This window comes from Apteryx rowi, unplaced genomic scaffold (assembly GCF_003343035.1).
Source record: "Apteryx rowi isolate R43461 unplaced genomic scaffold, aptRow1 scaffold_562, whole genome shotgun sequence".
Taxonomy (NCBI): domain Eukaryota; kingdom Metazoa; phylum Chordata; class Aves; order Apterygiformes; family Apterygidae; genus Apteryx; species Apteryx rowi.
The window spans coordinates 437,061-461,758 of NW_020450830.1; the positions used below are offsets into that span (position 1 = coordinate 437,061).

The 24,698-nt window shown below is 35.5% G+C and overlaps 1 protein-coding gene across 2 annotated transcripts in view; it reads left to right on the plus strand.

Moving 5' to 3' along the window:
• Positions 1–24,698, plus strand: part of ULK4 (unc-51 like kinase 4) — a 250,325-nt gene that overhangs the window by 142,812 nt on the left and 82,815 nt on the right. For both annotated transcript variants that reach the window (XM_026081949.1, XM_026081950.1), the window contains one exon: positions 11,087–11,192. In XM_026081949.1, coding sequence (XP_025937734.1) covers positions 11,087–11,192 — 106 coding nt within the window. The remainder of the gene's footprint in view (positions 1–11,086; positions 11,193–24,698) is intronic.

The following is a 24,698-nucleotide window of genomic DNA, read 5'->3' on the forward strand; positions in this document are numbered from 1 at the left end:
TCCTGTAGATCTGAGGTAGGACCAGTTTTTAAAGCCAAAGTTGTCCTTTTGCTCCTCTTTGAAGTGTAGGACTTGAGTTCAGAGCAACTGAGAGTGATAGTTTCCAAAAGTGGCATTCTCCTTGTGCTGGGCAAGCGCACAAAGGATGCCTCAGGGAATACTGGTGGGGCAGTACCTGACGCTGTAGTGCTGGGCATGTCTGTGCCATGAGTTTCTCAAACTGTCTACTGCCTGACACTGTAAAGACTGCCGCTGTGGGAGCAAGACTCTGGCCATTCAAAAATTCATTGTGCTATATGCTTTTTGTGCACTTGGGAGAAGCAGATTATGTTTTCTGCCTTTTCTTTTGGGGCTGGGTGATGAGGACAGTTAGTGCTTTAGATCTGTAACTTTCATTTAATTGCAGTCACTATGTGAAAAGGTGGATGTTGTCACTCAAGTGACTAAATATAGATACTATTTTAAATTGACAAGAATAGTAATCTATTAGTACATAAATTTATATTATGTCGGCTCCACATTGCAGGTATGATTGGGATTATTAGTCTCTCTCTTGTCAGCTCTCTTTTCTCTCATGCTCCATGTTGCTTCCTTCTTATCAGTCCCTGCTCAGATACTGCTTCATAGTCTAGCATCGCTGCCAGACCACTGCCAACTGAAGAAACTGCTGCCTTCAAATATCAATGAATTCCAGTGGCTGGAGGATATAACTCCTGTTACTGGTGTTGTGTTCATGCTGTCAGCATTTTATAGAACTGAAATGGGGCTGTCACTTTGTAAGTGTTTTGCTGAATTACATTCCTGAAATACTACCTACTGAAGTTAGCTTCATCAAGTTCACTTTTTATAAGGTCACAGGTGGAGACAGAAGAGAATAAGTATTATATGCAAAACAAGAAGCAAAAAACCCCCCAAAAAATCTTGATTAAAGTAAAAATGTTATTTCTGTCTCAGACCAACAAAACCAAAGCTATGTATGCCTTCTTTGGTTTTGCACAGGCAGAACTAATTTAAAAACAAACTCTGGAGTCTGGGATCTGCAGCAACATCCTAGAACATTTTAAGCAAAGAGAAAATACTGTCATTAATTTCCAAGTTCTGTCTTTTTATTCACTAAATTTATTTCTGCTTTTTAATTTTTCATCCTAACTACATGCCATTCCTTCTGGGAAACAGTAATAAAGCAAAATCATGTTACCTCACACAGGCTTTGATTAAAGAATAGAGTATATATAGAAAAAAAAACCCTATCCTTCCTTTTATTTTTTTCCCTTTGTTCCAGTTCAGAACTCATCCAGCTATAAGTTCAAACTGCTCATTCCAGATACTCCCATATGTAGGTTTTTAGTACCAGACTTGTTTCTCTGAGAGCTGTGAAATTTTTGGTGGCTATGAACACCACACTTGTTAGGTTTGGATTTTGCAAATACTTATTTTTGTAAACTAATATTAAGAGAGGTAGCAAATAGTTTAAGTCTTATTCATTTTAAATATGCATATCAAATCCACATATACTTAGGAGCATGTTAATCCAAGGTTTCACTGTGGGAGACGCACAGTTAGGGCTAGTATGAGTAGTAGGCTCATACTAGTAGGTAGGGTTGTATAGTAGCCTTGTTGACAAATTCTGAACCTTTGCCTCAGCATCACAGTTTCAGGCTGTTCAGCCCATTGGATTTCACTTTCACCCCAGCTCTTTCTATTCTAGGACTTCATATACACAACTTGGGATAAGAAGAAGGCGCATTCATCCTTACAGTCTTGAACGAGTGCCAAGATAACACTGTGATAAATGGGGTGCGAGTGTGTGTTGGGTAATATACATGCTATTTATCTGGGAACACTAACTTGAGGTAGAGTTGAGAGTAAAGATGATATAACAGTTATTTAGAAGAAAGTACTTTACAAAAACAGTTTATCCAGAAACCCTATTCCTATATGTCACAGAGTAATGCAGCTAAAGTGCTGACAAATCCAGGAAATGAAAAACATTTCATTATTCGGTTAAATGGTTAAGGTGTGCCAATGTTCATGGTCCTAAATTATCCAATTACAAAAAAAAAAACGTATCTGAATCTGCCATCCATGATGCCTTTTTTTTTCCCAGTGTTCAGTCATCTGGAAACAACAGTGCTAAAAAGGAGGACCTAGTCAATTTGTCCTCATTCTGTGACCTTCTGCAACATTGGAAGGCAGGGAGGAGGCGGCTGAGTTGAAAGGAGGTTGTTAGGATTTAGATTTGGGATCAGGCAGAAGATCATGGATTGTCTTCCCTTGACCATGGATCACTGAGTAAAGAAGAATCTTGATAGATAAACTTTCCCTATACTATTTCTGTAGAGTGTATTTGAATTTCAGTCTTAACTCTCAACATTAAAGTTAATTGATTAATTTTTATTGACTATAATGACACAGAAAATACTTGAGCATTGTGACAAGTAAATTATTTAACCATTATTGATTTATATTTAATAAGCATGTTATTTTGCTAAATACAGTTTTTATTTATTGATATCAATCAGTTTATCATTTCTCTTGTCTTGTCTTTCCAGTGCAGTAATATGAATGCAATTTGCTTGGAGCATAATTGCTTGTCTATGCAAGCCCAGGAGAGGTACATGAAAGAGATGCACTCTTTCTCATGGGGCAATAATGCTGGCTGTATTACTCTTCAGCATTGTTCAGCCAGTCAATTCATTAAGGAATATTGTTGGCTCTCACCTGTTTCCTGCCTTGAGGCATGGTGGCTTGATACCAACTAACAGAAGATGTAGTTTTTTGCTACAGAAATAAGTTGAGTGGGGAAGGGCTGGGACAGCCATTCAGAGTAGTATTGGTACTTTGAGCTGAGTGAAATGTTGACAGTTGATACAAGCGGTCTGATTGGTGAGCATGTTTGCTTCCTAAATGCACCTCTCCTTGGGAAAACACAACCCCCAGAGCAATTATAAGAAACAAGTGTCCAAGACTGAGATTAACATGCTGCCTTAAGAAAATCTTAGCTAAAAAAGCCAGAGGTGCCTAATGTCTTTCAGAGTAGGAATTAACTACTTGGCAAATCCCTAAATTCAAAATCTGAATCACAGAAAATAAGTTAGAAGTAATTAATAAAATGACTTAGAAGATGTCAAAATGTAATCAAACTATATCATGAATCTAGTAACAAAATATTCAACAGATGCTGCCTTTTAATGTAACAGCTCATTTTTTTCAAGTTTTATATCATTTGAATAAATAGTAATTATCAACATTTTCTGTTGCATTTACAGACTGAGAAAGGGTGAATGTATGAAAAATTATTTAATTATTTAACTAATTATTTGAGGGTAGAAGGCATAAAACAAAGGGTCAAAACAAAAATTAAACATGTAAATGTGTTGTTGTTGCCACTTTTGACAGCTTTAATATATCTCCCCTCAATCTAACTAAATTCTGGTAGGAAAAAGCATCCTTTTCTCATTCAGACAGGTTCCATTTTTCTGCATTTCTTAGCTTGTCAGCTTTCATTAACATACATTGACTAGCCCATGGCCACTCATTCAACACCTTTCTCTCCAGTATTATTGAGTTTTAGGATAGTTTGTGAGTATAAAGAAGAAAACATTCAATTTCAGATTGAGAGGGACAATGAATATTTTTCCCACCCCTTGCTGAATCCTCAGGAATGGTATTTTCATCTGGATCTCACACACTTCAGTAGGCAGTATAATTACTGATTCAATCTCAGTTTCTGCTTTTAACTATTAATTTAGCAATTAATTAGCTATAGAGAGGAGAGCATGTTCAGGGGGAGAAGAGACAGAGACCAGTTCCTCAACAGTTGATGATGGATTGGGGAACTTGCCTGGAGTACAGGAGACCAGCGTTCAAATCCCTGCACAGCCCAGTTCTACCAGAGACTTGAAACCGAATTTTTGGTATCCCAGCTGAGTGCCCTAACCTTGTACCCTCTTCAGCATATGTCTCTTTCTGTGATTTCAAGTACAAATTCCATTCTGACTCCCTCAAACCTTCTCCAATCAAAGTTTTAAATATCCTTTGGATGAGTCTAGTGAATCTATGTTCTCTGACTTAAAAATGTCATTAGCAAATTCCCCAAACTCATCTAAACTACTTCCCTTGTAATGGTGAAGAGGCTGTTTTTTGCATCAAAGCAAGGTCTGTCTGGAAAAAAGATGTCAGTTGATTGGTATCTGTCATCCTTAAGTTGCTTAAGGACCACCTTTCCATTGATGCTGAAAATGCAAGTCTGAGAAGTGAGACTTTTGCCATGGGAATTTCATGGTTTAATGGTTGTTAGCAGCTTCCAAGTGACTTTGCTGTACAAATGCTTCACTCATACTTGAGACTCTCCAGAGCATCTACGAATTATGGAATTAAGCATGAATTTACTGCTGTGTTGGTATCGGTTACTTTTTGAGCTTCATTGCGTCAGAACACACCAGCATGAGTGCTTCCAGGGTGCCGGAATCTTCCTTGATATGAGGAATTTAATGCCCCAGAGTAAGATATCTTTGTAAATTCTCTTCAGTACTGTCTCTTCAGTCTCAAGCAGATATTTTTCTTTAACGATGTGCTGGATGTTATTCACAAAGGCTAGTTTTAATGTTAGGGAGGCTAATTTCCCTAACCCTCCACTCCAGGTAATGTGGAGAAAGGGTGCTTTATAGGGAATTGTTTCAATGTTCTCCGTGTGAAGGAGCTTGTCCCTCTTCCTAGAGAGAGGAGTCTTCTCAGGCTCCCTCTGCTGATGGTAAAGAAAATTTGCCTTTGGGAGTGCAGAAAGCATTCACAAAGCCATTTAGGAGCAAAAAGAGAAGCTTTAAGGTTTTGTGGGTGCCAGAATTTTGGGTACAATGCTGTAGAAAGAAGAAACAGCGTTGAATTTGGAGACTTGCTGCAAAGTTGCTTTGCACTTCACCTGTAACAGTGAACATAAGATTGCATAGCTGGTTATGATTTTCTGTGTTGTGCTGCAACAAAATTGATCCTGTGCCTTTGTCCAAAAATGGTACATAAATTTCACTGAATTAAACCATTAGTTTCTTTTTGATTTTGCCAAGATCACTGTTTGATTCAGTGAAAAACTTTCATGCTAATAGCTGCTTTTTTTAACTCAGATAAGTGTAAAGGAAAAGCAAGGACAAAAAGGAATTCCTGCTCAGGATTTGGGACCCTGGTATTTTATGCTATAAAAATTATACACTAAATAAAAAGTGCCTCAATATTCTGGGATCTTTACTCCTTTTACCATGTGTAAGATTGTATTGATGACATGCCTTTGTACTGTTACCCTTTTATAACTTTGAAGGATGTCTACCTCTTATTCTGAACATTATTTAGCATTCTTCTCTTTGTATAACTTATAAATCTCATGCTTGCTGACATAGGGCAGTTTTGTAATCCTTATTAACTTACTACTTAAATACCCCTTCTTGGAGTAGCGTGACTTTTTTTTAACTTCTACAAATTGAAACATGAAGTCGTCATCTCGGAGAAGGAAAAGTAGTTGCCCTCTTAATAGGTTGGAATATAGCATAAGAACATGGTTTTTGTTCACAGTGCTTTCCTGGTGTCTGTTCTTCTTTGGAGTTCTGTTCTCATAGGATTTGGATGCAACAGAATAAAATGAGAAGAGAAGGGAATAGAGAGACTGTTTGTATTATCAGTTCTTAATGTTTGGTTCACAAAGGAAGCACTTGCATGTCTTGACAGAAGTTGGTTTTCTGAAAGTAACAAATTTCGTCTTTTCATTCTACAGAGGCAACCTTCTTTAGAGGTCTGTCTGTTGTAAATATTGCCTTCCCTCCTTATGCCTCATTGGAAGATTCTGACTATAAATACAGCTAGAGCTAGATGCTTGCCTCTAAGATAACAAAAAATTAGGGAAAGTGAAAAGGATGCAACAAATGAGTTCCAGGATAAAAAGAAAGATCTTTAGGTCTCTGATGAAAATCTGAAGACAGACATGGCCAGAGAATGTACTTGTAAGTTGATCGTTGAAATGTACTTCTCAAAAAAAAAAAAATGCCATTGTGAAATTTTGCATCACCTACTGCAGTGGGATAAGAGAAAAGACTGACAATATTGCTTTCTGTTGATTGGTACTTGACATGCTAGGTATTTATTAGTGCTGTCCTTCCTCCTTCATCGCTCCTTAATGATTACTCTGTAGTACTGTTTCCCTGTCCTCTCTTGACTTTTCCTAAACTCTTTGTGACTAAGAATATCCATTTCTGTTGTTGTTGTTGTTGATGTTCTAACAGGAGATTTTTGCGAAACTTGCAAGGCTTCTGATTTTATTGTGCGGACTGAATCTATCACTGTTGTGATGCATCCAAGAAGAATCATGACCATTTCAGAAATCAGTTGCCAGATTAATAGCTGCTGCTTATTATATGACCATACCCAGAGGAAAATATTTTGAAATATTAGTTCTGTTAGAACTCAGCTGTTGAAAAAGACTTTTTTTGGCAAGTGGAGTAACAAGAGAGATGTCTTTTGCAGAATGTTCTTGCTTCTAATTTAGATCATCCATAAGCAAAATAGTGTTACGTTAATGTTAGAGATCATATTTACACACTTTCAGTTTATGCCTGACTAGTCTTTTGCATCAGAAGTAACAAAATGTAAAGGCCTGATTAGCCAACTATGTACACATAGGTGGATTAACTTTGTTTCTCGGCTGACTTTCTCTTGTGATTGAAGAACAGTGCATATGCTGTTGTGAATGTCTCCTACAGGCTGTATGCTAATGATAGCAGTTTTGTATGAAAGGGTTCTACTGTTACATCTAGAAAGATTTCTGGTCTTCTATTTCATATATACAAAGTAATAAAATATGTAAAAATAAGCTAGGTTGAATGCAGTATTAAACTGTGCTCTTGTTAAAGGTTCTTGTTAATATTAGTGCTTAGGTTTATTTCATATTGGCTGTACCATGCCACAGAACCTCAGGTAAATATTAGAATCTTTTAGCAAATATGGTTCACTTCTATAATTTTCTTCTTTCAATGACTTTAGTGCATGAAAGATCAAGACTTCTTATTCTGTCTCCTTAATTATCTAACTTGCATTCATAGGTCCTGTGTAGGCTTGAGAAGGAGAGCCCCTAGTACAACTAAAGTTTAAACACTCTGATTCCATTGAATGCATAGTATTAGTGCACTGTGTAGTAGTCCTTAGACTTATAGCATATCTCCAAAGTTAGCATTTAGTGCACTTTTATTTTCTGAAATCTTGGATAAATGACTAGGAGGCATGTATATGAAATTTCCCAAATCAGTAGCTGCTTATCACAATTGCTATCTGTTTTTTTAAATCTAAAATGTAATTAAAATACTGTAGTCTGCCTGTGCTGTTCTAAGTTCTGATGCACTAAAAGGAAGAGGAATGGTGACTTTAGACCACAGTATCTTTCTGAGATTCACACACCCACCTTCTTAATGCACACCCTCTTACCTAACTGGCTTTAAAAAATAATTTGACTGATTTCTTTTAGTAACATACAACCCTTCAAAATTAGAATGAAAAGTCTGATGGCCTAAATACAGTGCAGTCCTGTTTGAAAAGCCTGATTTATCTTCTGTGCTTCTTTTTTTTTGTACTAGTATTTCCTTGTTATGCCCTTGGTATTTCATAGCTGTCCTTTTTAAGCACTGAAGCATTTAGTTTTGAGAAGGCTGATTCTTCAGGGTCCAGTGCTTTCCTGCCTTTCATACGCCAAAGCTGTAAATTTTAATGAAGTTGTTTCATCTGTGTTGCCAAACACTAGAATTCTGCTGCTTCAATTCTAATTATCTCTGCTGGCAAATGCTATGTTTTATTAAAGCTGTCAAGTGCACTGTTTATTAAATGTCCACAGTCTGTGGTGCCTTGCACACAAATTAGATCAGCTTTGCTCCTTGATAGATTATGAAGAAGTTAAATATTTTTATATAAACCTTTAAAATATAGTCTAACAGCAATTAATGATGACTTAGGTAAGTAAAGCATGCCTGTGGCTTCTTGAAATCTAGTATCTTGTCACAAACCATTTTTGATGCATACATTAAAATTCCAGTAATCCAGCTGTTTGTCTGTAAGATTACTTTATTCATTAAGAGACCATTTCCATTCCTAAAGATTCTTACAGCTGCATCTTGAATGCTAGTTTGTATATTATGGTAAGATAAGTTTTGTTAAGTATGCATTAATATATGCAAAATACATTAATGTTAGCCTTTCATTGAGGGTTGTATAATATAATTGATCTCCACTAAAAGCAAAGATGGCTTCATTTTAATGTTAGTAACCTGGTGAATGCAAAAGATTGCTATGGTAAACAACTACCAGCTACTCTTTTATAACTGTTTATTTTTGAAAGGGAGTTTTACTGCAAGATATTTATGTGAAATATATGGGGCACTAACCTCAAGATGACAAAAATATACTTGCAAAGAAAATAATTTGAATCTTCTGTCATTTTGGCACAGGTGGAGTTTTTTTGTTATTATTTTTATATATTCTCTAGATCTATCATTATCTTGAATAACACAAATAGTCATTCTTACTGTTTATTGCATTCTAAATGTTCTTTAAAAGAATTAATCAGACATTGTGATGATAGCTAATCAGATGAACACGTTGTTATCTTTTGAAAAAATGTTTTTCTTACCTTTCAGCTATCTGTAGGAAGTAAATTCAGATTTATTTTTAGTAACATGGCTTTATGGCATCACTCCTCTGCATTAAAACATGTAATATTTATACTTTCCAACATAGCATTTAAATTTATTAGGCTGTATTTTAGACCTTCACAGAAACAGATATTTGTTGTACTCTTTATTGAAATCATAAATGATATCTCAAAGTGCTAGGTAAAGTGAAAAGAATTTTGGGATTCTTGGATATATTTTTTTAGAGTTTGGTAGGAAACTGCAGTCCTTCAAATAACTATGAGTTACTCTTCCTTATCTCTTCTTATGTTCTGGTTTGGAGAGCTCTAGTAGAATCAGATAATCGTTGTAGCCTCAAGGTTCAAAGAAACTATATTTGTTTATATTTCTTTATCTGTTAGTGTATTATGCCTTATCAAGTATGTTTCATGGTATTTATAGGAAGTAATAGCATTTCATTTGAGGTTTTGAGTGCAAAAACAGAAATTAATACTCTCAAAGCAAACACCTGAGCCTCTGCCTGCCAAAACTTTTCATTCAGCAGTTAAATATTTAAAGAAAAAGGTTTATTTTTTGCATAGCATAACTCTTTACACCACTGTAACAGAGCACCTTCAAAAATGGAATTGAAGATGCACTTCACGGTATTCTGAATTTCATCAGACTAGTAAAGAAATAAAAATTAAGAGTCTCTCACTTGAGAATTTCCTGCAACAAATTATATGATATTCGCAGGTAGGGGCTCAAAAAATGTGGCCTAAATGCAGTGCTGATGATTTAGTCTTTGCCCAATCCAGAAAATCATTTATAAACTAGAGATACCACTCTGACTTTTATTCATAGATTGAGGAGTGGATTCTTGGAAGAACAGTAATATGTTCTTTGATTGCTGCTGGTTTACAGTCAGGTAGCCTCATTCTGCACCAGCTGTGGTATCTAGATGGTCAGTAAGATTATTCCAAAGAAGGGCAGATTGCATGGTTGTTTTCAAGTATATATCTGAGAAGGTCATAGGTACCTGAGCAGAGATGTAGAAAATAAATTTTTCTGGGCCACCAGCATTAGTTGGTCTCCTAAACAAAGAGTATGAACTTTCAGGGAGAGTGTGCCTTGGACTCTATTCAAAGGCTGAAGTCGTTTTTGTCTTTTAAAATACTTACCCAACTTCAAACCCCTAGTCTTTTAATTTTTTGTCTTGTACAACTTCAAGTTTAACTTGTTTCAAAGGCCTGCTGTTAGACAGGAGATAGGTCAAAAGAGAGATAGCATGTTCTGTAGCCCTGAAGTAACTGACTGATATTGCTATATAAATAATACTACAACCTAAGTTTCAAAAATAATAGTCCCTTGAATTTCTGTGCACTATCACAGAGCGTGAAGCTACATAAAACAAGTGGAAGATTAGGACAGTATGAGAACATCGGAGTTGTAGATTATTCAATGGGAAAGGGAAGCATGGAAGTGACCCAGATGTATGTGAAATATGACTGTTTTTTATTGTTGTTGTCATTTTCACGTTGGATGTATGTTTTTATTTGCATTTGAGTCTGAACAAATAGGAAAAAATAATTCCTGAACCTCATAGGGAGATTTGAAAAGTTTTCAGGTTTATGTTTATATTTGGGCTGATATTTGGAAGAGCTGGTCACAAACTTATCACTTTTCTATTTTGGCTTCTTGAGAATTATGTGAGTTATTATTGTGACTACTGTGACTAAATGTATGTCTTGGTCACACTGCCTTATGCAGCCCTTTCAGGTTGATTGTGCAAAGTGTTTTATCTACAACCGTGGCAAAAAAAAATTTCTTTGTAAACCGTAACAGCTTGCCCTTATCAGTATGGCCTCAGAAAATTGTGAAACATCACTGAAGCAATCCATCAAGCATAAGAAAGACATCGTTAGAATGATGTAATTAGATACAGAAGCAGGTATCTGATGCGTATACGAAATTAATGTTAAACTTGGAAAAAATCCAGCCTTGGGCGCAAAACAAAAAATAGATTTCTATGATTCACTGTGGGTTATCAGGCTGAAATGGAAAAGAATAAAATTATTAGTGAAATACCATACAAAGAGAAAATGTTCTTGGTTTTGGATATATAGAAATTAGAGGTTGATAACACTCTGTACCATATTTAACTGTTATGAAAGTTTAGGCCCAACTAGGATTTTTTTTTTCAGTTCAAAAGTAGTGTGTGAGAAGTTTTGGTCCAAGATTTTAGATTTGGCTCCCTGAAATTGATATTCCCTTTAAAATTACTAAGAGAAGATATTTGACTGATTTTCCTCTATTTTAAATGTTGAATTTTAAGGTATTGAAAGAGTATTGTTTTTGTATTATTACATTTTGCAAGATTAATAGTAGACTATTCCTTTCCAAAAGGAAAACTAGATTATTTTAGTTTTGTATTTTTTTTTTTATTGCAGGAACACCAAGACAGTGTACTAGGTAACACAATGCAAAGTGTAATTGCCTTACTGAATAATCTGGTTGCTAACAAAAGCACAAACATGATGCTACTCTATGAAGAAGGTATGTCTTGTTTTCACTTAATTATTCTCCTTGCTACAGATGTTTTCTAGTCCCTTGTAATATGTGGCACTGTTTGAAACATTGGGCTTATGGTACACGTTTCTATTTTGTAGTGAATTTTTGTAGTGATAATCACAGTATAACTGACTAGAATTCCTCATCTCTGCATCTACATCTCTTACTGTTCTGGGTTAGAATTATAACTTTTAGAAAGTTGTTTCCACAAGAAAATGTGATTATAAAATAATGACTGACTGAAAGTTTAATTATGTTTATGAAGAATGGCTTTGGAAGAGAGTGGGCTAGAGCTCTGACTATAACAGTGCAGAATGCAGGACAAGAGAGCCTCTACAAGTTCTTCCTTTCTCACTGCTCAAACCTGTTAAAGGATGAGTTATAGAGTAATTCTGTACTTCTAAAACAAAACAAAAAAAACTAACTACGGTCCCAGTCCAGCAATGTAGACTGATGGGGTGGAGTGCGAACTGACTATATAGCCATAGTATGAAAACCATTCCACATCTTTATTTCACTGTATTTTATTATTGAAGCTGCCTTTCATTTAGAAATTGGTTCTGGTTCACAAAATGGAGAGAATGTTTCTGCTGTTGAAATCTATACAAGTTTGTTTGAAAATTTATTAGAACTATACACTTTGATAGTCTAAACAATTTGTATTATTTATAGTTTGTCTTGTTTGTAGTTAATGAATAACTGACATCCAACAATATAGATCTACAGTGCTATTTGTGTAGAATGCATCAAAGACCTAGGCTACTGGCATAACAGTATATAGTATACTCCAGAAGGAAAGGGAAGAAATTCACATTGTAAGTCTAGACAGATAAGTCTTTTCTTAAGCCAAGAGTTGAGAGGAAAACTTTCTGAATTCTCTAGGCAAAGACAGAAAGGAAATTAAAATGGGGCTTCGTTAATGTGTTGCTCTTCTATAGATCATCACACTGGAAAAGAAGCTAGATGAGACATAATTAACAAAGTATAAGTACTGATGATGCAGATGAAATTTAAAGAATTTGATCTTAGATATTTAAAAAAACAGAAAAATCACAACACACACCAGCCTGGAACTCTGTAAAGATTTGTAGTAGTGCTCATGCCCTTGTTTTCATAATTACCTTAGTGGTTAAAGCACTCATTCAGAAAGTTAGGAGACCTGAATTCTTGGCCCTTTGTACTCTGAAGGGATTGAATGGGCAATTCCATCATTTAGGAGACCATCAGGAACTTGACATCATAGATAATAGCATTCTCCTCTCCTCCGATTGAAACAGATCCACTCTGAAGCTAGTAATATGAGAATCATAGGGCTGGAAGAAAAGAAAGTAGAAGAAAGTATGATTGACTTTGAGAGGTTTGTAGGATTCTGATTCTTTGGTTAATTCTCAGCAAAGTGCCTATTGCACTCAGAGCTGCTTAAGGTTTTTTGGGGTTATACGTACATGCTACTTTACTTTCTTTGGGCATATTTACTTTATGCATTGGAGCATGATGCAAAAATCTTAAGTAAGGACTGACCTGAGCTGCAAGTGGATAACTTGTTAAAACTGCGCAATGGCATGCAAAGAAGTTAGAGCAAATCCCACAAGCACTATAGACACATACTTGGGATGCTTTGCGCTAAGTACTATGCTATGCCTTTCTGCATGGCTAATTAGGTGCAAAACTATTTACAAAATGGTAAAACCGCATCTATTCCCTAAACATCTCTCTACTGTCTCACAGGGCAAAGCATTTCGTATTTTTAATGCTGCTGGTTGTATGCCAGTGCTCTTTTACTTCTCATCTGCTCTAAAAAGAAAAAAAAAAAAGCATCTTTTCCATCATGATAGTTCCCAAATTGAGGAAGTGGGATAGAAACATTATTAAAGTCTTCTATCTTTTCCTTGTGCTATGTCATAAGTGATTCCAGTAATGTTTGCAGATCATTAGGGATTGGATAACACTAACTTGGGCTCACTGAACTTCATCATCCTGACTAGGAAGAACTGCACAGCAGACAGAAATAACTTACCTTAAGTAATGTTCCTGTCTTCTCCCATCCCTTTTACCAATTGGCTAATCTTCAGAGTACTAAAAACTTAGTGTTTGGCCAGTGCCTTATTGATAAAGGGCCTAATTGTCAATTAAAGAACATCTGAAACTTGGTTTATAAGAATATTATGAAAGTATTGATTTAGTAGTTGTAGACTGTAAGATTTTGTTTGAATGAAGGCAGGAGGAAAGTTACTCTCTACAAGATGGAGGGCTTCCCCCCCCCCCCTTTCATTGTGCATTGTAAATATATGGTATTCAATACAAGAAAATATCCTAAAGTTCCTCTACCACTTTCTCTAATGTTTGACTTTGTTATTTTTGAATGATTTTTGTGTTACAAAGAGAGACATGATCTAGTAAAATGGGCACTAAACTTCTCCCAGTTGCAGGAAAAGATCTGGGAGTCCAAATGGACAAGCTGAACATGAATCAGCAGTGTGCCTTTGCAAACTGCATACTGGTCTGCATAAGAAAGAATAACCAGAAGGTTGAGGGAACTGATTATTTTCCTCTATTTGGCACTTGTGAGATTGCATCTGGAATATGGTGTCCAGTTTTGGGCTCCAAACTGCAAGAAAGGCATTGACAAGGAGGAGCAAGTCCAGAGAAGGGCAGCCAGATGATTAGGGGGCTGGAGCACAATGTATTTACTAGCATCCAGTCAGTCCCCTGCACTGCCACACGTTATTCCATCCCAAGGGCAGAACTTTGTATTTACCTTTATGGCAGCCTGTTTCTTCAGCTTCTTGAGCTCTTACTGAATGGTGGCCCAAAGCTTTAATTGCATCAAATGCTCACCCCATTTTGAGTGATCTGCAGACCTGCGGAAGGGGCGTGCTATTCCGTCCTATTAACAGCCTATATCTAGGCTCTTAATGAAGACATTCAACATTTATGAGCTAATATGCTGTCCCAGAACATTGAAGCCAGAGTATTATGGTTGATTAATTTCTCTTATTTCCTCATGACAGTGTGATAATTAATTCAGGTATGTATGGTTCTTTAGAAGTTAAAAACCCTACATGCATGCTAAACATTATAAGGGACTCAGATTATGAGGGTAGTCCTGTTGATTTTCTTTGGTTTTAAGAGACTTTTTTTAAAGACCATAGCAATGAGGATTGCTTTGCAATTCTTTGTATGCCTTTCTTCAGCTGCCAAGAAACAATATTTCTGCTGATGGATCATTCAGAGACCCTAGTCACACTTTCCTTTTGTGCTTGTTAGCCTTTAGAACTGTCTTTTTTTTCTTCTCATAGAAGTGGTGTTATTTGATAGAGATTTTTAAATGGTTGCAGTCCACATGGGGAAATTTCCCCCTTCTCAAGAAATCTTTCATGATGGCACTTGCTTCATTACTACTGCTGTAGTTTCAAATTAATAAAAATGATATGGTCATACATTTTAGCAACTTCCATACAAGGTAGACTGTCTAGGATTAATTTTTCTCTCCTGCAAACTGTGTCATTTTGTGTGATAGTACATCAGGCATGTAATGATAACCACCAATAATGCTTAACAGTGAAATAGAGAATAGCATACCACAACTAAAGTCACAGAGTGAATTTAAAATTACCTATACTATACTATATTATATTTTCAACTTCCAAGCATTTTTTTCTGTTAAAATTAATGACAATTTCTGCTTAAAAATCAGAAGGGAATAATATAATTCTGTTTAATTACTGAGACTGGAAGTCATTAAGGAGACTGGGATTAGCCTATGGTCCCTTGTGAAAAGTTAAAGATGAGATGCTAAAAAGCCGTGACAGTGTCAGTCATTTTTAGCGTGGTCTTCTAAGGAAGTGAGCTTTGTCCTTTCTCCCTCAGTCTTTGCTTCTATCTGCCGGTCTCTTTCCTTCCTCTTTTTACCAATCTTTTGAACTCATTGGAAAACTTTAATTTCATTTGACAGAGCATAGAGGTCCAAAAAGCAAAGTACTTATTGGTTCCATAATAATCAATAGCTGAGGAAAGGAGAGAGGTCCAAGTTAGGGCCATAGCTGAGGAAAAGTATAGCATGGGCTCATCAATCATCTGTTCTGTTTGGACTCGTGGCTAATCAGTCACAGTACACCAACTCCAAAGTAACCAACCACTTTCAAAGAATGGATTTAAAAGAACTTTTCCTGACAACCTTAAACATGAGTACAGCAGTGCAATAAAAGACGTGTAAAACAAATATATGTGTACTTATATATTTACAGAAAGAAAAGAATCAATACCTAAAATTCCCAAGTTATAAAATTTAAAAAATCATGAAGTTGGCAACCTATTATCTTGGGCTAGGCTTATCCCTATGGAGATTAGGTTGTTGAAGATAAAGGTCTCATTGCACCCTCAGGTAGAAAATAGGATGTTGAATGTGAGAGGAGCATCATCTTAGAACATTTTTTCTTCTTTTGTCATAAAGTTATGATGTGGTCAAAGCAGAGCTAACTGATGTGAGTTTATATCCTGGATTAGAGTAGTTCTTACTGATGGAAGTGAAACCTTCTCATCTGTGATTCTGTTTCCCTTGGCGTTCATTACATTAATTTATAAAGCATAAAACTTATGTTCTTATCTAGTATGCTGAGGTCTACTAATAGGCCTATAAAGACCTATTAATATCACTATATTCCTTCTGGCCTTTTTTGTATGCACCTCCCTTTTGCTCTTTAAGGTATCTGCAATCTTTTATTTTAAATTTATATCCGCTGGGTTCAGCAATGTGCTGTTGCATGGCTGAGGAGGCTTCCTGTGTAATGCTAAAGGGCCCCCAGGATCAGTCAGTGTAGGGAACTCGCTCCCACTGTAGCACATGCTTATAGTTGGGTGACATATGAGGGAGCAGTGCCAGAGTTTCGGAAACAGAGAAGGGGAGTCATTAGTGAGAAGGATGGCAAGTTATTGCTGTGGAGGTACACAAGGATATAGGACTCAAACCTATAGGAAACCAGGCCTCCTTAGTTCCACTGGTCATGAATAACCAGCTATATATTACTTTGCACTTGTCATGTTAAAAGGATTAACGTTTGTCAACAAGTACTATAAAATGAATGTCAAGTTCTAGGTTTTAGAATCATCGGAACTTGTTAAAAAGATACTGCCTAATTAGTGTTTGCAAATGCTGATTTAAAAGGAAAAAAAACCCCCAAACCTCATGTCTTGTGATAAGATGATCATATACTGTACTCCAGTACTTCTCAGGTTTGTCTGTTGACTAGACACATTGTCTGTACCCAACATGTGTCTATTGACATACTGAAAATTTAGACATATTATGTCAGCTGACCAGAATTTTAAGTAAGATGTACCACAAAGTGAGGTTTGGCTATTTAATAAGTGAGTGAGTGGTGTTAGTGTGCAAGACTATGTGAAATTATGAGTAATAAATAGCCAAGTTAATCACAGTACTTTATGTAGTAAAGCAGTCTTGTACGCTAATACTACTTGAACATATAAGCTCTTTATTTTACCTTCAGTTTACTCTTTTTGCTATCTTTGCTTCTTTTCTTGTTTTTTTTTTCTTTTTTTATGGATAGTTTGCATTAATTAAAAGTAGAAAAATGTTTAATTGTCTTAATTGTCTGTAGCTAGCAGTATTTTCAACCTTTTGGGGTCTTGTTCATCTCCTGGGACATATTCAAAGGCAAGGAAATCCTTCATTTGAACTGTTGCATCATTTGCATTTTGCTCATAGAAAGGGTTTGGACATATTGTATTAGAGTGAGAAATGTGTTTCAAAGGCTTCACCACCTTCATCACGATCCCCATTTCTATGAAGTGAACAAAACAGGTTGTTGCAGAATAAATGTTATAAGCTGCAATGGACAACTTCCGATAGTCTGTCTATAGCTATTTATCTACTCCTGACAACCCTTGAGTTTATTACGTTTATATGAACAGCTATTTCAGTATAAAGAAAAGTAATTCCGTATTCTTTAAGAAAGGTTTCTGCTCAAAGCTGATCCTATAAATTGTTTGCAGCCCAGTATTACTTACTAATGAGTTTACATTTTTTAGCTTTTTGGCCTTCCATTATAGTCCATAAAGGATTTATCAAAAATTTTCAAGATGGTCTTGTAGGGTGATGATGTTTATGTAAAGTTCAATGCAGTTGTGCTGAACTGTATGACCTTTCCCAGGCTCTCCTGCTGTACTTCTCTGTTTGGCTACTATACTGAAATAATCACCTCTATCAATGAAAGCAGAGATGTTTGTCTGAATGTTTAAAAAGAGTTTCCATTACATGGTACAACATATCCTAAATTTTATCCCTTATGTGTCAATGCTGTTGAATCTCAACAACTAAAGTAAAAATGAAATTGTGGGTTTTACCACCTACAACAACAAAACTAGCCTCTAAGTTCTTCTTTAAAAATGTAAAAGCTATTAATAGTACATGGTAGTTCAAGCAATTTCTGTAAAACTGAATTTGCAAAGGAAGGGCCTTTAATAGAAATGTAGAATATCAGGTACAGCAATTGTTATATCCAATACCATATTAAGAAAGCATGGTAAGCACTTAAAGCAGGGACAGCTATTTAAAAGGAAAAGATCTGCATTAAAACTTTGTAGTCAAATTGTCATTACTCATTTGTACCTCCTGAAAGAAAGATAATAGTCAACTTCATTGGTGACGTATCCTATTCATCTTGTGGCCCGTTATGCTGACTTTTAGTCAAATGTCAAGAGATTAATTAGATTTCAAATGTCTTTGTGTGTTGTATTGTTAAAGTCTGTTAAATATTTCATGCCCCAAAAGTGGCACTCGTGAGACCAACAATCCAGCTTTAACCTTTTTCTGTAAAAAAAAGAGATTGGGAGTCAGTCCTTTGCATACATAGATGTTTAACTTAAATGATAGGTAAACGACAATGAATTCTGAACTCTACATAGGTGCCAAAGACTTGTAGCTTATCTAAATCTTTGGAGATTATTTTTCTACCTTTCTCTCCCTTACAAATAATTGTATTTCAGTTTCAGTCTCCAAAAGATGTTTGATTATGCTGCCCATTGCTTAGTCCTTAATAACAGCTTCTACCTTGCCTAGCCAGCTCTCTCACCTCCTAAATTGTCAACATGCTTTCTTGTCAGTTAGATAATGGTGCTTTTGAACGATGTCTGCCCTGATGTGGTAACTCAGATCCTCTTCCTTGCCTTACCCACCTATGCAGCACTACTTTGAACTACAGCAGAACATTGAGAAAGTGTTAGACAGTGGGAAATTGCTTGGGACTTCGATTTAAGAAATGCAGGTGAGTTGCTGGAATAGCTGGCTTCAAAGTTGCAGGATTTTCTTCCAAAATAGGAGTTTGCCTTAATAAGCCTAAGACAGCAGTCAAGAAAAGATTTAGAGAAGGCAAAAGCAAGCAAGAAAGAAAAGGACCATGGATTAGTCATACAGGGGAATGCTACTTATAAGTGAAAGTTGGTAGTTATAGAATTCTATAGAATACATTATTGAAACTAATACACACTTAAAAAAAATATGATACAGATTTAGTTTATAAAGAAAGTGGACACAAATTCAGACTAGTTCCTTCTTCTGAGGCTGTTTGCTCATTCTTAGTACTCCCTTGCTTGCAAAGAACAAAACCTTGCCTTTAAATACAGAGCATTTTATAAGAATAATCTTTGCAAGATACCATATCAGGTAAAGAACTTTGGAATTATTTTTACTGCACTGTTTTCACACTGAATAAATTTGCACTGTTTAGATAATCTTTATTTTATTTGGTCATTAACAGTGTCTCAACTAAAAGTACTGGTCTTGATGACTTTGTTATAATTTATTTGTTATAATTTATTCTTGCAGGAGTTTTCTGCAAAGCTTTTGCAAGATACAGTATCAGAATATTTGTTCTCTGACTGAAGATAGAAAATGGGTTGTTCCAAGAGAGTACTTTTCACCTGCTTATTGTACAGCACCCTAACCATCTATAGCTTAGTTCATAAGCAACATATGGCAATTCTGGATGGAAAGAGTGGTGAGGAGAATAAGCTAGGGAAATTAACGTGAATAACAGTACTAAAACTATTTTTCTATATTCAGTCAATGTTTGGAAACAAAATGCTCTCACTTCAAAGTTACAGTAAGAAGTGTTTTTTATGTACAAAAAATAAATGCTGGTAGGCTTGGATCATCCTGTCACAGTAGTTGCAGGTGATGCTACTGTATTGTTTGGATGTAACAGGGAAAGCTCCCCAGTTGGGAGTCATACATATTACAGTCTGTCATACAGAATTGTAAGCCTTTTATAACTCCCTGCTAATATTGTGATAATTAGTTCAACTCTTGAGAAGAGATGTCTGTATCTGAAGATGGTAGTCATGTGTTGCTATGTTCATATGAGTAACAGTTAATGTGAGAAGTCAGTTGTGGCTGAGCCTGATTAAGTCTCTACTAGTATGTTATGAAGTTCAGAATGTCTTTTAACAGTATTAAGATATGATTTTCTGACCCAAAATGCCAGTCACTCAGGTGGAAGGATATAACATGACATGGGTAAACTTCGAAGTCTGGTATCATAAAAGGTAAGTAGGAACCATATCAAAATAGCATCTTAGTGTAGTCTTTGAGGAAAAAATAACCGTTGTCATCTTGTGATATTCAACAATATAGCTGCTTGAAGAGAATGAAAATAGAAACTGGAATTGCTGTGAGAAACAGGTATGCCATTCAAGTAGAACAGAGCCTGTTTTTGTTAACAACCGTATCCATAATGCGCAAAATGTCACAGCACACTTGCTAAGACTTCAAAGAATAAAATAAGTTAATAAAGGCTCAACAGGTTGTTACATCTTCTCTTGCTGGTGCTATACTGTAAAAGAGAAATGTGGTTGAAGTAGGCTTCACTGATATAGTCCCCATGGCCAGGCAAGCAGAACACTATAGCTGGCTAATTAAACTATGTAAAATATCTAAGTTTAACATCTAATTGATTGAAAAGAATGGATTAATAACAAAAAAGAACTTTAAAATTTTTTAATTACATGGTGTTCTAGTTTGAGAGACCCTACAAAGAAACGTGATGACATAACTGATCAGTTTTGTTTAATCATGGGAAATTAGTTCAATAAGTATTGCTATTTCAAAATTTAATCTGTTTTTACATTTCTAATATACCACCCATAATAGATAGTCATTGATACTTATCAAATACCTGGACAAAACTAAGACTTCAGGTTTTGACTGAGCAATTATACAGTCTGGTAAAACTTAGAAGCAGAATACTAATTTGAAAAATACATTTCATATGTTAAATAGTATAGATCTGTAAGTAAGGATTTTGCACCTAAGGTTGTGGAGATTTGCAGGCTCTCTGATGACAAAGATGGGATCCTGAAAAAGCAGAAACTCTTGAAAGCTTTATGTTCCTTTTCACCTGCTTACCCATAAAAATGATGGTTATATCCTTTCCTCTAGAGATTAGGTCTTCATTCAGATTCATTCTGGATGCTACTTTTCCTGCCTTCTAATTTAAGCAACATCGTTGGACATTATTCTAGTACTCTTGTGAGGTGAAGTGCAACCCAAATCATATATTAGGATTAGTGGATTTGATCAGTTTTGGGGAAAATGAATAATCAGGTAAAAGCCTAGCTATCATTTCAGCTACAAGTTAACCACTGATGACATAAACTATTTAAGCTGTTGCAGAAAATGAATTAAAATCTAATTATGACAATGTCCCTGTGTAGCTTGTCAGATATAATTAGTTAAGCTATAAGATGATAATGAATGAAATTCAAAACATAGCTATATATTTGAAAATTTACCGAGTTTGAATACAGTTACTATGCCATAGATTTTAGAGCTAGTACTTATTTTCAATTCTAGCTGGTAGACAGTCTCAATATGAAAGCAATGTATCTCTGCCACTTTAGGGAAAGCATAAAGTTGTAAAGGTACAAAGTACTGTATACAAAATTAAATGACATCAATCATTACTCTGCCATAGGGGTAATATTCTTCTTCAGATGTACTTACTTGAGTCTACTGAAAGAAGTTCATTTTGTCAATTGCTAAGAACAAGCATCAGCTATGGAAGCACCAGATCTATGCAGTGGACAGATGATCTTTGCATTTTTTTTTCTCCACTGGTTTTAAGAAGGTTGGGGTTTTTTTGTTTTGTTTTAGATGTTTTCAAGAGTTATCTTAGCTCCCAGACAGTTGGATATTTTTCTCTTCTTGTGTTACTTGCAAGAAAAGCATGGACTAAACAAATGTGTTCATCTCACAAAATAATCTGTTATTTAAACAGTTTGTGGGGAAGTAAACTTTAGAATAATTTTCTTTTTAAAGCAGAAAGGGTATTATATCATAATGGAATATATGCCAGATTTAAAGTTAACAAATCAAAATGTAAAGTTCTACCTATCATTCTATTTTAATGAAATGGCCAAATGGCAAGGCTCGGTTTAGTCACAAATCAGAGATTACATGTTTTCCTTGTAGCATGAAGGACTATTTGTGGAACATATCCTGTTAGCCTTGCACCCCAACATACCACCAGACTGCTTGATTGAGGATAGGAAGCAAAATAATTTGTAATACTTCTTGCTTGGCATGGCTGCATTAAAAATAGTAAAACCGAGTGGTATACTTTATGTAAATAGGTCTTACCTGTCTGACTTGGCTAGAATAGATGGGCACCCAAGGGCTTACACCTGTTTGGACAAACCATTAGCACCTGTTTTGACAAGCCAAAACAGACTGGTTTTGACCTATGAGAAGGTTCTTTCTTTGGTCCAGACTAGTCTTAACCCATTTAAAAGTGTATGTAAACACCAGTGATATATAATGGATCTTGGGGAAGAGAAGAGGAACCAAATTCAGTTCTGGTTTGCTGATTGAAGAGCTCTCGAATCTGGCGGTCTTAGATGTGAAGAAGTGTCAAAGCAGCCATGGGAGCCACCAATGCAGCATCACAGTCATGGTGTTGTACGGTTAAGGCTTGACTAATAGGTTGGATTAATGTTTAACTGCTAGTTGTTAACATGTAGATTGCCTAGTAGATTAACATAAACAAATGCTTTTTGGAAGTCTTGAGATTTGTTGGGGATCTCAGTCTTGCACGATAGTCCCATCATGGTGGACCCTAATTCCCTGATAATAACAGTTGCTACATCCTGAAGCAGCTGATGGCACCACTAGAAACTTTGGAATGCTTCTTTTTACTCCTTGATTATGTACTGATTTATTTATCTTGCATCCAAGTATTATCCTGTTACCTTTCCATCTGTCAATTCTTCATACTAGTATTGTGCAAGAAAGCATCTCGGGGGGAGTCAGGAGACCAAGGTTGCTTTTTCAGTCACTTTAACAGCTTTTTTTTTTTTTTTTTTTTTTTTTTAAGGTTAAAAGAGAATAATGTTTACCTACTTTGAGAGGGTTTGAGAAACTGAAGTTATTTAAGTTTGTAAAGCCTTTGAGAGTCCCAGTTTGTACAAAATTACAAAGTAGTATTCTTTATTTTTAGAAAATTTTCCTGATATATTCTTGCTTTTCAAGTAAATATATCTTTATTTTTCAGATTTTACATAAATTACAATTTTTATAATTAGTCTTTATAACTTGATGTTTTTTCTCTTGCTATTCAGGATCTAACTTTGTACCTCAGTTTAACTTATTTTTCACAAACACTGTAATAAATAATTAGCCAAATAGATAATAATTAGCCAAATAAATAATATTTGCATGTACATATTGTATCTAAATATTCATCTAAGAATTCATATAGGTAAGTTTCTTTTGAAGTCTAAAGCCATAGACCCATGTCTATGTATAGATTTTCCACCATTCTAAGTCACGATGTACTGTTTGTATTCTTGTTAAAGTTGTTTAGGCAAATTACCACTCCTTAACTGGTGTGTTTTGACTTTAGCATTTGGTTATTGCCTTCTAGATATGACAACTGGTTACATGTATATTTTTATGCATGCCAATTTACATTTTATAGCAATGTATCTGCACATAGGTAGTTTTTGCAAAGCAGCTGTGAGGTGTCTGTGGCTGATCTGCTGTGGTAATCTCTAGCTGAGGGACAGTGATTAAGCTGCTCTGACAAGAATGCATACGTGTAAATGCTTACTCGATGATGCAATTTAGTTTTTTTAAATGCATTTCATCAATGTGGTGCAAACACCTTTAAACAATATTTTGTCTCATTTTAGCTTAAGCTTTTTTTCTAATTTTTTTTTCTTATTAAGCTTTTTCTAATTTCTAATTCTAAGGGACGTTTATGAAGATTGATAAGTGTCAGCATAGGCTTTTGCACAAGCACAACTAGGTGGATTTCAAATCTCATTTTTTTTATCAAATCAGTGTAATTTTTCATTTAAAGAGGCCTTAACTTAATAAACAACACTTTTTTTGTTTCACAAATAAGATCTAAAGGTCCCTGTATATGTCTTCACATTGTTAGAAGATACTACATCAGTTAGCAATTCTTTCTTTTTGTTTGGGGAAAAATGTTTGCTTTCCTTTGAATTTTTCAGATAAACAGGGGAAGACATAGGATCTCTTAATACAATCTCAGGCTCTTTTTCTGCCTTTTAGGAGACTGTAAAAATTGACTGTAAAAAAAAGATTTTTTTTTTTTCCCATTACAACCCACCTTTTGAAAAGATAAGAAAAAAGGGTGGAAAATTCTTGTTCATCTGCCTCCATTTAGCTTCAGCTTATCTTTCCTGAAGGCCATTCTTTCTTGGCTTATCATATTGCAGGTTTCTTACTCAAAAGATACTCACTTCTATTCCTGTGAGATGTGGCAAAATCCTATAACGTGTTCTTAATGGATTTATTCACACTTTCAGATCATATTTCCTAGGTATTATGCCCAGATTGTGACGTACAGCTTTTAGTCAATGATACAGCCGTGAAATATGACTTATTTCACTGGGTGACAGCAAAAATGCTACTCTATGTGCTATATAGAGATTGAAAGAAACAGTAAAATTATCCATAATGGCTCAATAGTCTTTTGATACACATTTCTGCTGAATTGACTTGCTGTGTCTTTTCCAAACACAGATACACTGTGTGTTTTGGTCCCGCCACCCAACCCAGAATAACATGAAGTGTGGGTTTATACCATCATTTATCTCAGAAGAACGTTCCAGAACTGTTATTTACTATGCATTTTCTTCAGAGCTTGTTTTGAATGTTGGTGAATTCAGGGAGAATTCAAACAGCAACGGTTCAAACAGCAATGCAGGAAGATGAATTTAGAGGCACTGTTTTGCCTATGCTGTGAGGAGAAGCTGTAAGCAAGATAAGGTGGATACAATACTCAAAGGAACATATTATCAGGGCAGGCTGAGGGGTTTTGACAGAAGATAGGGAAACAACAGTGCTCCTCACAAGATTTTGCTCGCTTAGGCAGTGGATCAGTCAATCATGAAGACCAAATCTGTGCATTACGAGATGAACATGGATACAGAGATGCTCATTCTGGACTG